We start from the raw sequence: 15173 nt of genomic DNA on the forward strand, positions 1-15173 counted from the left end.
CTGTTTATCCAAGTATTTGGGCTTTGGGCCTACATGGACCCGCGAGTCTGGGGCAGTGGCCAGGGCTGGGCAGGAGCAGCGCATACGGTAGAAATATGGCAGCTAGATATGTGGCCAGGGCTGGGCTCAAGAAGACATTGGGTGAAGGATGGGTCTGGGGCTGAGATTGGTGCTGGAGCAGGACCTAGATTGAGTATTTGACGGCGGTTAGGGTGGATCAAGTCAGAGGCACGGCAGGTGGGCAAATCTCCTGTTTTCAGTGACAGTGGCAGCTTTAGGTAGACCGCAGTCACAGTGCCTCCAGACAACCCTCTGACTGTCTCCTGTCCTTGGAGGTGTTGGGACAATGAGGAAGGGCAGAGCAGTGCCTGCCCACCTGACTCAGCTTTCCCGAATTAGAGGCACATCTCTCCTCTACCCCACCCGACCTTAGCGCCCTAGGAGGCACCCCAGGCCTGACATCATAGCCAACGTCCCCCAACAGGGCCGGGCCCAGTGTGTTGCCTGGAAACCTAGGGAAGGGGGTAGCTCCTGGCACCCTCACCGTATAGGAGACAGGGCTGGCCAGACTTACTGTCCTCACCCTCATCCTGATCTCCTTCCCCACCCGGGATGGAGAAGGTGCTGGGGCAATAGAAGTTGTCCCAGAGAGCGTCCACTCTGCCCCAAGCACAGTCACTCTCCCTGACCCTTGACCTCTCTCTCCTGAACACCAGGCAGAAATAGGCAAGGGGAGGAGGACCTTGAGCTCCTACACCAGCTCCTTAGCCTCTCTCTCCAGCCCCGGAGGCCATCCAAGTCTCCTGAGTGGGTGGGCTCCCAAGGCTGCACCGGCCCACCAAGCAAGCCCCAGAGGCCGCAGTAACTGTTGTGCAATCCTTGGGCACACTCTGCGGGGGTGGGGAGAAGCCGGATGACTGTCCGGAAAGCTCGGTGTTCATATCCCTGTGCCCAAGCAAGTGAGAGAGGGTGGGAAGGAGATGGAGGAGGCAGAGGGAGAAGAGAAGGGAAGACAGAGGAGCGAGGGAAGAAAGGCAGGAAGGCGAGTACGAGGAGGAGGGGGGAGAGAGAGAGGGGCAGACAGTAACGGGCAGGGAGTCTTCCATCAAAGACACTGAGGGAGAAGGGACAGTCAAGGCCCTCTGTCCCTTGGCTCGACAAACTGACCTGGGTGACCTTTGTACAAATAAATCATCAGTGTGACAGTCACTGTGATGTCCTGTGCCTGCCTAGGGCTGAGCTGAGAGCCTAGCAGTGAGGGAGACAGACTGTAGTATCAGGACACAGTGTTGTACGGCAGAGAGTGCAGGAGGAATGTGGGTGGATCCGTGTGGACCAAATGATGGCTGGAATCCTATGTGAGCACATGTGTGTCAGTCTATATGTATGCCTGCTGGGTGGCTGCACAGTGGCGTGTCTATGAGTGTGACCGGTCCTAAGAGTTGTATGAAATGTGGGGCTCACGAGAGGGTGAGCACGCCTGTGTGTGAAATACAGACAGGAACCCAAGAGTGAGTGTGTGCACCTGTGAGAGTGAGTCCCCATATGGGTTTGGGTATAAGTGCGTCACAAGGAGTATCTGCACAGTTGGGGGAAGGGTGCGTGGGAAAGAGCAACATGTCCCCACAGGCCTGGGTGTAAGCATGCTATGGAGACAAGCAGAAGAGAGGAGGGGCTGCACCCTCTCCTCACCCCTGACCTGCTGACCTCTGACCTCACTATCCCACCACTGCCTTATCACACTCTCCCGAACCTCCTGCCTTTGCCTAACCCCCTGTATACCTGAGCACTCTGGGTTCTAAGCGGTGGCTGGGTTGTTCCCAGGTGCCTCAGGCAGGGGAGGTTGTGGGCTTCAAACATAGCTGAAAATCTCGCTGGAGTGTCCTCAACAGTCCAGGCCCTGATACCTTCCTCTCTCCGCAGCCATCGGAAGAGCTCGTTGCTTACGAACCTGAACTATATCAACGCCAAACACAAGACTACTACTCCTTTATGAGCAGCGATGGAGACAGTCACAGCGGTGAGTACATTGTCCCCATACCTCATCCCAGCCTGGACTGGGTGCTGAGTATGCCCGGGGCTGGAGAGACGACTCCTGAGGCTACCTGGGATTCTGAGAATAAGATGAAGGCAGCCACCTCATCCCTGTGTCGTAGCGCTTCTGTCCTGGCCCTTATCATTGAACATCTTCCCTGTGTCAAGGGCAGATTTCATGTCTTTCTCATTTACCTTGTCTGATTCTGGGGGATTTTTTAAAAGTAGATTTATTTTCATACAGTATGTTCTAACTGTGATTTCCCCTTCCTTAACTCTCCCAGATTCTCCCTACCTCCCCATCATCCAAATACCAAATATGCACGTTATCTTTCTCTCTTTCTTTAGAAAGCAAATAGGCATTTTAAGCATAAGGTAAAATAAAACAAGCAAACCAGGATAGGAGAAAACAATTAAACAAACAGAAAAAATGGGCCAAAGAAAAAGCACAAAAAACACATATAAATGTAGAGACACTATCTCTGTGAGGGCTAGCCTGGTCAAGAGCGAGTTCCAGGACAGCCAGGGCTACACAGAGAAACCCTGTCTCAAAAACCCAAACCAAACAACAACAACAAAAAAGAGACACACACATTCACAAACACGGAAGACCATAAGCTGAAAAAAAAGGGGGGGGGCCCAGACACTGTGAGACAAAACCCCTGCAGAGGTACCATTGAGTTTGTTTGTTTCTACTGCTTATATGCCTAGTGACTCCACTGAAGAAAACCAAGTTTTCCTTCGTGAGCTGTTATCAACTGGAGATCATTTCTGGGTTAGGGATGGGGTGTCTGGTCCACTTCCTCTCAAACCCTGAGATCCCATCTGGCTTAGACCTGTGCAGGTGAAGATAGGTCAGGAGCCTGAGTGACTTGACGAGGCCAGGTGATTCTACCCAGACAGTCTACCCCGTGCTTGGTTCTTTTTCCTGACCATAACCCCACCTCTTCCTCTCTTTTCTTGTCACGTGCTCACATAGGATTCCAGCCATCATTTGGTCCACACGGATCCACCCACATTCCTCCTGCACTCTCTGCCGTACAACACTGTGTCCTGATGCTACAGTCTCCCCAGCCCACTCTGCCCTCACTGCTAGGCTCTCAGTTCAGCCCTAGGCAGGCACAGGCCTCACAATGACTGTCACGATGATGATTTATTTGTACAAAGGTCACCCAGGTCCAAAACTCCCTTCAGTGAGCCTACCTGCCTTACTGTGTGGCTGGTGGCCTTTCTCAGTTGCCACTACTGAGATTTGGAGCTTAGTAATTCTGTTCATAAGAGGCTTAGCAACATTTTTTTAATCTCCTGCTAGATGCCAGAAGGGCCACCAATCGGTACCGCCATCTCTCCAGTTCCCTGCTGGTTGAACAATGCTGGGTCAAGAGAAAGCCTCTGACCATCCGCTTTGGGCAGACGCCAAGGCCCCCGATTCTTTTGGAAGTAGGGAAGAAACCTGGCCCCAGCTGTCCACTCAAACCCAGCCTTGTTCTGCAGCAAGTGAAGGGGAGAGGAATCAGATCCTTAGTGACTGGAACCTGGGTGAGAAGGTAGCAGGCCACTAGAAATGGATCTTGGCTTCCAGATCCTGCATGCTGCATCTGGAGACTCAAGGTCAGAGAAATGCAGAGAGACACAGCTGAGGGAGACCTCACACCTGACAGCCACACCCAGGGCTGTCACACAGTTCGGGGCGTTATGCACGGCCGCCATACCTTGAGAACGATTTCTTCACTTGCCCTCCAGCATGAAATCTTCCTGGAAGTGTGCCCTAGGGGGAGGTAAATCCACCTCAAGGGCATGAGCTTCTTTCAGACACGTAGTTCTAGAAGGGCTTTCAAATGCCCTCTTTTGTTCTTAAAATGTATTCAAAGTGTCTGAGAAATACCCACTCCCTGGGTGACATCCAGATGACATAGTTCTTTCTCATCCTACATTAGCCCAAGTTGTTCCCCTCACCCGGATTAAGGGCTAAGTCTCAGTGACACTGATACCACAGCCACCCTTCCAGCAGGCAGTTGGAGGGCCAAGCAAGGTCCCTCTGGGCTTGAGGAGGGCTCCCCCTGGAGGCACTGGCCTAGCAAGCACAGCAGGGCTCTGAGCCTCTTTCTCATCTGGGCTGCTTTCCCCATGTTTAGGCCATGGGGTTTGGAGGCATTTCCTTCAAATCTTTGGCTACTTCAGTTTTGTCTTTACACAGCTGCCCAAATATCTAGAAACCACATGGAACTGGGCTGGGACGATGGGGGAGCACCTCACAGGAAGCCTGGGTTTCTCTGGCTCAGGGTCCCAAGTGGGTTCCTTGTATCTGGGTAGGGCTATATGAATGACTCTTGGTGCTCCTCATGGAATTCTACTTAAGGCATGAGCCCAGAATTCCTTCAGACACTCCCCTGTGTTTCTGGGTTCCCTGTCCATTCCCCACCTCTGCCATCATTTCCCATCTGAGCAATGGTGCTGTCCCTAATACTTACGGGAAGTTACTAGAGAAGACTCGAGAAAAGTCTTCTGTCCTTCATGTCCGTCCACTGATTTCTGTCTGTCTTCGGTGTCCATGTTCTAAGAAAGTGATGCTTGGTGAAAAGACTTTGGGGTGGACCTGGCTTCATTCTTGGTTCCACTTTGAGGCAAGCAACAGACCTGCTCTGCAGATCTGAGATCGTGGAAGCACTTCAGAATGATAGAAGGCCAATGAGGTGACATGTGTCCTCCATGAGGTTGTGTGTGCCATGCTGAGAACAGGACAGGGGGAAACTCAGCACATGTTGCTAGCATGATTGTACCCCAAACAAACTGCTAGGCCCTCAGTGGTTCTCAGCTTTCCTAATGCTGTGACTTCTAATACAGTTCCTCATGTTATGGTGACCCTCAACCATTAAATTATTTTGTTGCTACTTCATAGCTGTAATTTTGCTACTGTTAGGAATTGTAATGTAAGTATCTGATATATATGATATCTTATATTTTATCCCCAAAGGGGTCACAACTCACAGATTGAGAACTACTGAGCTGGGGGAATGGGAGAAGGACAGAGGTCTCTGTGACAGGTCATCTAGGTCGCTGTTTACTGACTTGGATGACAGCCAACCATCCTTTGCCCATCCACCCATCCATCCACCCCCCACCCCCATCTGTCCATCCTTCACCCATCCATCCATCCATCCTTCACCCATCCATCCATCCTTCACCCATCCATCCATCCATCCTTCACCCATCCATCCTTCACCCATCCATCCATCCTTCACCCATCCATCCTTTACCCATCCATCCATCCTTCACCCATCCATCCATCCTTCACCCATCCATCCATCCATCCTTCACCCATCCATCCATCCTTCACCCATCCATCCTTCACCCATCCATCCATCCTTCACCCATCCATCCTTTACCCATCCATCCATCCTTCACCCATCCATCCATCCTTCATCCATCCACCCACCCATCCATCCACCCATCCATCCATCCATCCATCCATCCATCCTTCACCCATGCATTTACTCTTCTACCCACCCATCTGTTCATCCTCTCATCTACCCACCCTACCCACATCCATTCTTCTAACACTTGCCACTCAATTTAAATGTCCCCTCCTCTACTCATCAGTGGGCAGAGCCTTGCTCGCATGAATGGTCAGGGAAGCCTTTGAGAGGCTGAGCTGACATCTGAGTGAAGAGAAGGGATCATGCATGTGAGGTAGATGGGGACAGAGAATGACAAATTCAAGAGCAGGAAGCCCTCAGCAGAGGGCACAGGGCTGCAGATCACCAGGAGACAAAATGAAGCCAAAGTGACCATCAAGAGGCCGATCAAAAAGGCTTGAAGGCCATGGAGGAGACACAAGTTGTATCCTGTGTCTTCATGCTTGTTAGGCCAGCCTTCCACCAGTAAGCTGCAATAATCCTACCCAAGAGTTCTCAGCAGGGCAACTATATGATCTCAATAACCTTATGTGCAGTGAAGATGTAAATACATTTATATTTTTATATTTACTCTGTGTGTGTGTGTGTGTGTGTATAGGTCAGAGAACAACCTGTGGGAGCCATCTTGTTAGCCTTAAATACATTTTAAACACTTGGCTTTTAACTATGAAAATGACAAATACTCGAGAGAAGGTCCAGCAGATAAAAGCTCCAGCTGCTCCTGTAAAGAACCCAAGTTTGGTTCCCATGTGGTGGCTCACACTTGTCTGTAACTCATGAACACCACATATGCACATGGTGCATTGACATGCATGCAGAGAAAATACTCATGCACATAAAATAAAAAATAAATCTTAAAAGCTCAATGCCTCAGCGTAAGAATCCAGCATGTCAAGCAAAGCCTTCAGTCTCCAATCTCCCCGCTGCTGACGGCACTGATTTTGCAGAAATTCCGTGGTATATCTTTCTTTCTGTGTGTTTGATACCGCTAGTGTGTCTAGTCAGCCAGCTCCGGAGAACACCTGTCCCTTCCTTCAGAGCACTGGGATTGCAGGTGGCTGCGCTTCTCCTAGAATTTATGTGGGTACTAGGAGTTGAGCCAGAGTGCTCATGGTTGGGTGTCCATGGCTTTATCCACTGAGCCCCCCAGCCACAGACACTGAATTTTTCTGACAGCCTTCTAGCTGTTGAGCAGGGATGGGTCAGTTTGGTCTTCCAGTTTGAGACATGTAACCTGTTCACGCAGGCTGTGAAGAGGAACTTTTTTGTTTTTGTTTTCGAGATGGGTTTCCTCTGTGTAGTCCTGGCAGTCCTGAGACTCACTTTGTGGGTCAGGCTGACCTCGAACTTACAGAGATCCACTGCCTCTGCCTCCCAAATGCTGGAATTAATGGCATGTGCCACCACTGCCTGGCTGAAGAGAAACATTTAACAACAGACACTCACAACACACAAGGTCACATTTCTATAGGCTTCCCACTGTTTATGGTAACTCATTTGAACCGATGCCCATTGTTATGATCATGCGACTATGACACTTGGTTGAGCCACAGATGTCCTCTGATTGCCAGTTCTGCCTTTGCCCTGTGTCTCTCAGCAGTACTGTTGAGAGGCAGTCAGAGCCCAGAAGGTTAGGCTAGCTGTCTTGTCTGTGTCTTAACTTTTCTATAAAGCCCGCTTTTCAGGACTATTATTAGCACAGAGTGAATCACTATATACAAAAAGCCCAGGACAGGTCTTACAGCAGGTGTTCTGCCAGAGCTCCAGAGGCCGTGTGGGAAGTGGGCTGTGCCTGAGCTATGCTTCTGTCTCTCTCCCCATCTATTCCATGCCCTCACCTGGCAAGCAGCAGTTTGGCTATGTCAAACTTTAGAGTGAAAAAAAATCTTGTTTTCTGCTAGCAATTTGAAAGCATTTCTCTACTGTCTTCCAGCTATTACAGTTTTTCTTATATCTGACACCATTCTCTTTTTTATACTCTAGATTTTTTTTTGTTCATTTGTTTTTGTTTTTTCAAATCAGAGTTTCTGTGTGTATTCCTGGCTGTTTAGGAACTTGCTTTGTAAACCAGGCTGGCCTCAAACCCAGGGATCTACCCACCTCTGCCTCCTGTGTGTGGGGATTAAAGGCATGTGCTACCACACTTAGCTATCATCTAGATTTTTTAAATTTTCTTTTTTACGGTTTTTCTCTCTGAAAGTTCTCTTTCTTTCCCTCTCTCCTTACCTCTCCACACCCCTCCCCCCACCTCTTTCTTGGGTCTCACCATATACTCAGGCTAACCTCAAACCAGTTATCTCCCAAGAGGCAGAATTAGAGGTGTGCACCACCACATGCAGTAATTTTAAATGGTCCTGTTGGTTGGTGGGTAGGCAGCAGGTGGAAGGGAGACTAGGACGGGATCTGGGTGAAGGGCGCTTAGAAGAACAGGCAATGCTCTATCATTTTCCTAATGCAAAACACAATGGAGGCTCGGGCAAGAGTAGTGGCAACAGAGACAAAAAGGAATAAATGTCAGGCTGGGGAGATGACTCTGTAGGCAAGACTGTTTGCTGTGCAAACACAAGGATCTGACTCATAATCCCCAGGACCCACATAACAAGTCAGGGACAGCTACCAATGGCTGAGACCCTAGCAGGAGGGCCACATCTGGAGAGCTTTCTGGCCAGCCAGCCTGGTCAAAACGAGTGAATGTCTGGTTCAGTGAGAGACTCTCTTTCTCTTTCTCTCCTTCTCCTCCTCCTTCTTCTGAGATAGAGTTTTGCTATGTAGCCTTGGCCGTCCTTGAACTCATTATGTAGATCAGGCTGGCCTTGCACTCACAGAGATCTGTCTGCCTCCTCTCAAGCGCTAGGATTAAAAGTGTGCATCACCATGACCAGGGAGAGACTGCTTCAAAGGGGAAAAAAGGCTTAGAGTGATAGAGAAAGACCCTTGAAGTCCCCCTCTGGCTTCTGCATGTGCATACTAATCCACATATGCACATATATGCAACACACACACACACACAAACACACAGACAAACAAAAGAGACATATCAGAAGTTTTGAAGGTATCACAAATATACACATAGTGTAAAATTTACCATCCCAATCTTTTAAAATTCCACCCATCCATCCATCCACCCATCATCTCCTGCCTGCCTGCCAACATGTGTGTGGACGTGCCACAGCATGAAGATCAGAGTTAGTTCTCCCGTCATATGGGTCCTGGGGATACAACTCAGGTTGTCAGGCTTAGATGCACGTGCCATTGTCGGGCCACCACGGAATCATTCAAGAAAATGATGGGCGCCAGTAAAATACATTCACGAAGGCTGGGAATGTGGGCATGGTGGTTCGTGCCCATAGTTCCATCACTCGGGAAACCAAAGACAGGATCAGGAGCTCGAGGTCTAAATGAGTTCAAGACTAGTCTGGGTTACTAGGCCCTATCTCAAACAAAAGAAAACAAAAAATACATTTGTGTCGTTATGAATCATCACCCTTGTCTATTGAACTCATCTTGCCAAGCTGAAACCCTGTGCTGATTATACACCTCCCTGTCCCCAACCTGCCAGCCTCTGGCAGCCTATGTTCTATTTTATTCCTTCTTCCTTCTTTCCTTCCTTCCTCCCTTCCTTCCTTCCTTCCTTCCTTCCTTCCTTCCTTCCTTCCTTCCTTCCTCCCTCCCTCCTCCCCTTTTGAAATAGGGTTTCTCTGTGTAGCCCTGGATGTCTTGGAACTTGCTCTGTAGACCAGCCCAGCCTCGAACTCACTGAGATCCGCCTGCCTCTGTCTCCCGAGTGCTGGGATTAAAGGTGTGCGCCACCACTACTCTGCTCTCTTTCTGTCACTATGAATTTCATCACTTTAGTCTCTCCGGGAAGTGGAGTCAAACTATAACTTTCCTTTTATAACTGACTCATTTCACTACCAGAATGTCCTCAAGATTCATCCACGTTGTAGCACATACCAGAATTTCTCTCTTTAGAGGTTGAATAATACCCCACTGTATGAGCATAGGGCATTTTGGAAGGCAGCGATACTCACCACCCAGACCACTACACTGTGACTAATGGCTCATCCGTCGATGGATACTTCTGCTGTTTCTACTTTCTGGCTGTGGTGAATAACACTACTATGACTATGGGTTTACACAATCTCATTAAGACTCTGACTTATATTCTTGGATGTACCCTCACAAATGGCCTTGATGAATTTGCTTGGTTCTATGATAGTTGTGTGTGTGTGTGTTAAAGTTTTGTTTGTTTGCTTATTTATTTATTTATTTATTTTTGAGACAGGGTCTCACTTTGTAGCCCTGGCTGGCTTGGAACTCACCATGTAAACCTGGCTAGGCTCAAACTCTGCACTATTATACCAGGCTGTTTTTATTGTTTTTAGTTGTGTGTAGTAGACATGTGAGTGTGGGTATTTGTACATGAGTGCAGGTACCATGATATCAAAGGCACCAGATACCCTGAAACCGGAGTACTGGCAGTTATGAGCTGCCTGACGTGGGTGCTGAGAACTGAACTCAGGTCCTCTGGAAGAGCAGCGAGTGTTCCAACCACTGAGTCATCTCCTCAACCCCTCTTTCTTTGGGGAACTGCCCTGCTCCCTTCCATAATGGCGGCAGCAGCGTCACAATGCACAAGCACTTATATCTTAGCAACACTTGCATTTCCTGCTGCTGCTGTCAGTCTTTAGAGAACCGCAGTCACAGGGCTGGAGTTTACCCTCTAGCCAGCCACTCCCCCTGCTCTGCGACTGTCCTTCCCTCCACCTACCAAGGCGTCCATCACTCACACTCACATCCCGTCTAATAAACACAGCAGGTGTCTTTTCTGTGCCAGGCTAGACGCTGCGTGGTGAACAGGATGCAGAACTCAGGTCCTTTAGGAGACAGTGAGTGCTCTAACCACTGAGCCCTCTCTCCAGTCCCCAGTCTTCTGTTTTGAGAGTACTTTGACTCTTCTGGGAATAGCCCTGGGCTTCAGGCTGGGGTTTCTGTTCTGAGGATAAGGTCATCTGAGTGACCCTTAAGGTTTTGTAATCTGAATATCACCTTGTTTTTGTTCTAGTAACAACTAAGTAAGAATAGGGAGTTGGGGAGAGAAAAATAAAAGATCAGCTGGGCAGTGGTGTTGCACGCTGTTAGTCCCAGCACTTGGGAGGCAGAGGTAAGAGGATCTCTGAGTCCAAGGCCCACCTGGTCTACAGAGTGAGTTCCAGGACAGCCAGAACTACACAGAGAAACCCTGTCTGGGACTGAGAGAGAGAGAGAGAGGGGGGGAGAGTGAGAGAGAGAGAGAGGGAGAGAGAGGGAGAGAGAGGGAGAAGGAGGGAGAGAGGGAGGGAGGGAGAGAGGGAGGGAGGGAGGGAGGGAGGGAGGGAGGGAGGGAGGGAGGGAGGGAGCTTAGGTCATATATCAAGACCCTGTCAGAAAGAAAAAAGTGGGCTATTGTTTGGCTGGGTGGCTGGGTGAGTTACAAGCAGCTGATAGGTGGATGGAGGTTGTGATGGGTGACTAGACACGTGGATAATGGTTGGATGTACAGGTGTGTACAGACGGAAGCAGTGTCAGTAGAGGTTTTCAGGGTCACCACAGGTCTTATTTAAAGCTAACATATTTACATCAATAGCTTTGATGTCCAGAATAGCACAGTTTAGTAAGAGTTCATTCTCTGGAATTACACAAAAGTGGATTTGGAACATGACATCACCCTACCAGTGGCTGCTGGAGACAAAGTACTTCCTTCCTTCCTTCCTTCCTTCCTTCCTTCCTTCCTTCCTTCCTTCCTTCCTATCTTTCTCTCTCTCTTTCTCTTTTTAAAATTTTTATGTAGCCCTGGTTGTTCTGAACTTGCTATGTAGATCAGACTGGCCTCAAACTCACAGAGATCCACCTGCCTTTGCCTCTCAAGTGCTGGATTAAAGGCAGGATGTTAGCTTCCTAACTGTTAAAAGGAAAGGCCCGCTCTAGCCTCTACCTCCTCAGAGTTAGAGTAGGGGTTGAAGAAATAAAGAGGGTTGGTTCTTAGCATGATGCTTGGTGCACGTAAGTTAACATCAGTGATCCTATCAAGCATTGAGACCTCCTGCATGATGGATGCCCACAGGCTGTAGAAAGTGGACGCCAGGCTGCCGCCAGATACGCAAATGACATGATGATAGTGTCTGAAGACTATCATGTTAATGGGGTGTATGGGTAACCTCTAGGCAGTAGGTAAAGTGGGACAATAAAGGGACAAAACAAAGTTAGACACTGCATTCATGAAGAGCTGTCCAAGCCAGGTGTGCTGGCTTGTGGTGGTAATCCTGGGACCTGGGATGTAGACACAGGAGGATCAAGGCTTCAAGATCATCCTCTGCTATACAGCAAGTCTGGGGCTAGCCTGTGCTACATGAGACTCTCAGAGAGAGAGAGAGAGAGAGAGAGAGAGAGAGAGTTGTCTAGAGATAGTTCAAGTCTGCAATAAAGCAAGAGGATTGCCATGAATTAAAGGCTATGCTAGACTACATGGTAAGTTCTAGGCCAGCCTGGGCTATAGAGTAAGACACAAGAAATGAGGTTCAGAAGGCCCGAAAGGCTAACCTTTTTTTTTTTTTTTTTTGGTTTTTCGAGACAGGGTTTCTCTGTGGCTTTGGAGGCTGTCCTGGAACTCACTTGGTAGTCCAGGCTGGTCTCGAATTCACAGAGATCCGCCTGCCTCTGCCTCCCGAGTGCTGGGATTAAAGGCGTGTGCCACCAACACCCGGCCCGAAAGGCTAACCTTTGTTCTCTGAATGATTTCTTGAACGTTCTCTCTGGGACCCATATTTGAAATGAGTTTGCCTACCAGACTGCTAGTTACATAATTGCTTGGACACCCAAAACAAGGAGAAAGGTTTTGAAATGGTTGTAGCTCAGGGAGCCTTGGCCATCGCCTTGAGGAGACGGAGAGCAGGGGGCAGAGTCTCGAATTCTGCCTACAATGCTTCACACTCCTGTTATCCACAACAGCTTTGGGAAACGCCAGCCCTAGGCTTCAGATAGCACAGTGAGCTAGGGGAGGTGTGGCGGGCTGCACGGAGTTAGCCAGAAGCCTTTGAGCTCACACCTAGAGAGCTGCAAACACTCGGGGTCCCTGTCCTGGAGCGGGAGTGGACTGGGGATGGGCAAGGGAAGGCAAATAAATGGCAATGGCTGGGAAGGAGCTGAAGCTGACCTGCTGAACAGGAAGCTGGGATTGCAAGCCAAGCCCAGAGCCCTGCTCTAGCCTTCCAGGGTTAGTGACCTTTGCTTTTGGTCCTGGGTCTTGAACCCAGGACTTTGTGCATGGGAGGCAAGTACTCTACCACTATGCTATATATAGCCCTAGCCTTTTTGTTGTTATTTTGAGATAAGATCTTGCTTTCTAGCCAAAGATGGCCTCAATCTTTAAAAAACATTTTTATTCTCTCTCTCTCTCTCCCTCTCTCTCTCTCTCTCTCTCTCCCTCTCTTTGTGTGTGTGTGTGTGTGTGTGTGTGTGTGTGTATGTGTGTGTGTGAGCTACAGTTATAGGAGGTCGTAAGTTGCCATGTGGGTCCTGAGAACTCAACCCCTGTTCCCTGTAATAGTAGCAAGTGCTCTTAACCACTGAGGTATTTTTCTAGACTTGGGCTTCAAACCTTTGTTCCTGGCACAAGACATAGCCTGGAACTCGTGCAGGCATCGGTGGTCTTGAACTCACAGGGGTCAGTCTGCCTCTGCCTGTGTGCGCCACCGCGCCCAGCTTGCCTTTGGTCTTCTCTCCCCTACTTTCTGCTTGCTGAGATTGCAGGTGTGCTAACATAGGCTCTGCAGACTAACCCAGCGTGATGAGACCGAGGGTTCTTCCTTTGCACCAGGTTTATTCTAAGCACAGGCATCGTGTAACTCAGTCACTCATCCCTCACGGTATATACAGAAGATGGGTATAAATTACCAGCCCCATTCAGATGAGGAAGCTGAGGTCCAGAACCATGCAGCAGTAAATGTTACAGCCAGGGTTTGAATGCAGATCCAAGGTACATGCTTTTTCTTCCCTGTTCCATACAGACTCCTAGAGGTGGGCCCTGCTGCTTGGCTCCAAAGATGTTGCATGGGAACAAGAACTTAGTAACTACCTCTTAAGTGGGGAATAACAGGCTCAGTGGAAAAAAACAAGTCTAGCTGGGTGGTGGTGGCATACGTCTTTAATCCCAGCACTCGGGAGGCGGAGGCAGGCGGATCTCTGTGAGTTCAAGGCAAGCCTGGTCTACAAGAGCTAGTTCCAGGACAGCCTCCAAAGCCACAGAGAAATCCTGCCTTGAAAAACAAAAACAAACAAAAAAAACAAACAAAAAACAAAAAACAAAAGAAAAGAAAAGAAAAAAACAAAACAAGTCTAAGGTCACACAGCACAGCACTACTGGGCAGGATGAGGAAAAAACCAAATTTGTAAACCTGAACCTCAAGAGGCTAAATCTGGATGGTCGGTCACAAGTTCAAACCCAGCCTGGGTGAGACGCTGTCTCAACAAGGATGGATGAAGCAGCTCAGTAGATAAAGGCACTTACTACCTCCATCTTGAGTGTAATTTAGGACCCCTGCAGTGGAAGGAGGGAACCAGCTCCTGAAAGTTGTCCTCTGACCACACATGCACAACATATTTGCCCCCAATAAATACATAATAAATGTAATTTTAAAAAGAGTCCTGTGATACCTGTTACATAACTGGAAAGCATATGTCATTTCCTAGGGCACGTGTGGGTAAGGATGTGTTTGTGTGAGAGACAAAAACAAAGAAGGAAGATGATAGTCAGGCATGCCTGTATGTGCATACATGTATACATGTACATGTCTGTATGTGCACACATGTACACATGCTCATGTGCATGCCTGTATGTGCACACATGTATACATGCATATGTGCATGCCTGTATGTGCACACATGTACACACGCACATGCGTGTGCCTGTGCACATGTGTACACATACACATGTGCATGCCTGTATGTGCACACGTGTACACATGTACATGTGTGCCTGTATGTGGACACATGTACACATGCACATGTGTGTGCCTGTATGTGCACACATGTACACATGCTCATGTGCGTGCCTGTATGTGCACACATGTACACATGCACATGTGCGTGCCTGTATGTGGACACATGTACACATGCACATGTGCATGCCTGTATGTGCACACATGTACACATGCTCATGTGTGTGCCTGTATGTGCACACATGTACACATGCTCATGTGCGTGACTACTGGTGGACTTGCCTTGGTCCGGCACCTTCCACACTCCTTCTTTAGGTCACATAAGGAAATCCCTCTCTTCATACCACATTCTCATGTTTTCTTTCTTCTGATTAGATTTATTTATTGATATATTCATGTGCACAGGTGACGGCATGTATGTGGAAGTCTGAGGCCAGCTTACAGGAGCTGGCTTTGCCTTCCATTCTGTAGGTCCTGGGAATCGACCTCAGGTCGTCATGGCAGTAAGAGCTTTTGCCATCTCATAGCTCCATACCATGCTTTCCTTTGGACCGCAATCTGTGCCCAAGGAGTCCCTCAGATGGGCAGCAACTTTTGTTCCTGGAAAAAGTGCCCTGAGAAACCACACTATAGCTCTTCCCAGGGCTATGTGGCTGCTTCCTAGAGTTGGGTCCACCCTGCCACAGACACCAGACACCCACGGGGGCTTTCTGGGGAAATCTGTTCCTTCAGCCTCCTGGGAACCTGG

General features: G+C 48.8%; 1 protein-coding gene across 2 annotated transcripts in view; it reads left to right on the plus strand.

Moving 5' to 3' along the window:
* Spi1 (Spi-1 proto-oncogene) overlaps positions 1 to 15173 on the plus strand; it is a 32945-nt gene that overhangs the window by 14753 nt on the left and 3019 nt on the right. For both annotated transcript variants that reach the window (XM_021231955.2, XM_005064938.4), the window contains exon 2: positions 1924 to 2020. In XM_021231955.2, the coding sequence (XP_021087614.1) occupies positions 1993 to 2020 (28 nt within the window). In that variant the 5' untranslated portion in view covers positions 1924 to 1992. The remainder of the gene's footprint in view (positions 1 to 1923; positions 2021 to 15173) is intronic.

The sequence above is a fragment of the Mesocricetus auratus genome, unplaced genomic scaffold, assembly GCF_017639785.1.
Source record: "Mesocricetus auratus isolate SY011 unplaced genomic scaffold, BCM_Maur_2.0 Super-Scaffold_100004, whole genome shotgun sequence".
Taxonomy (NCBI): Eukaryota; Metazoa; Chordata; class Mammalia; order Rodentia; family Cricetidae; genus Mesocricetus; species Mesocricetus auratus.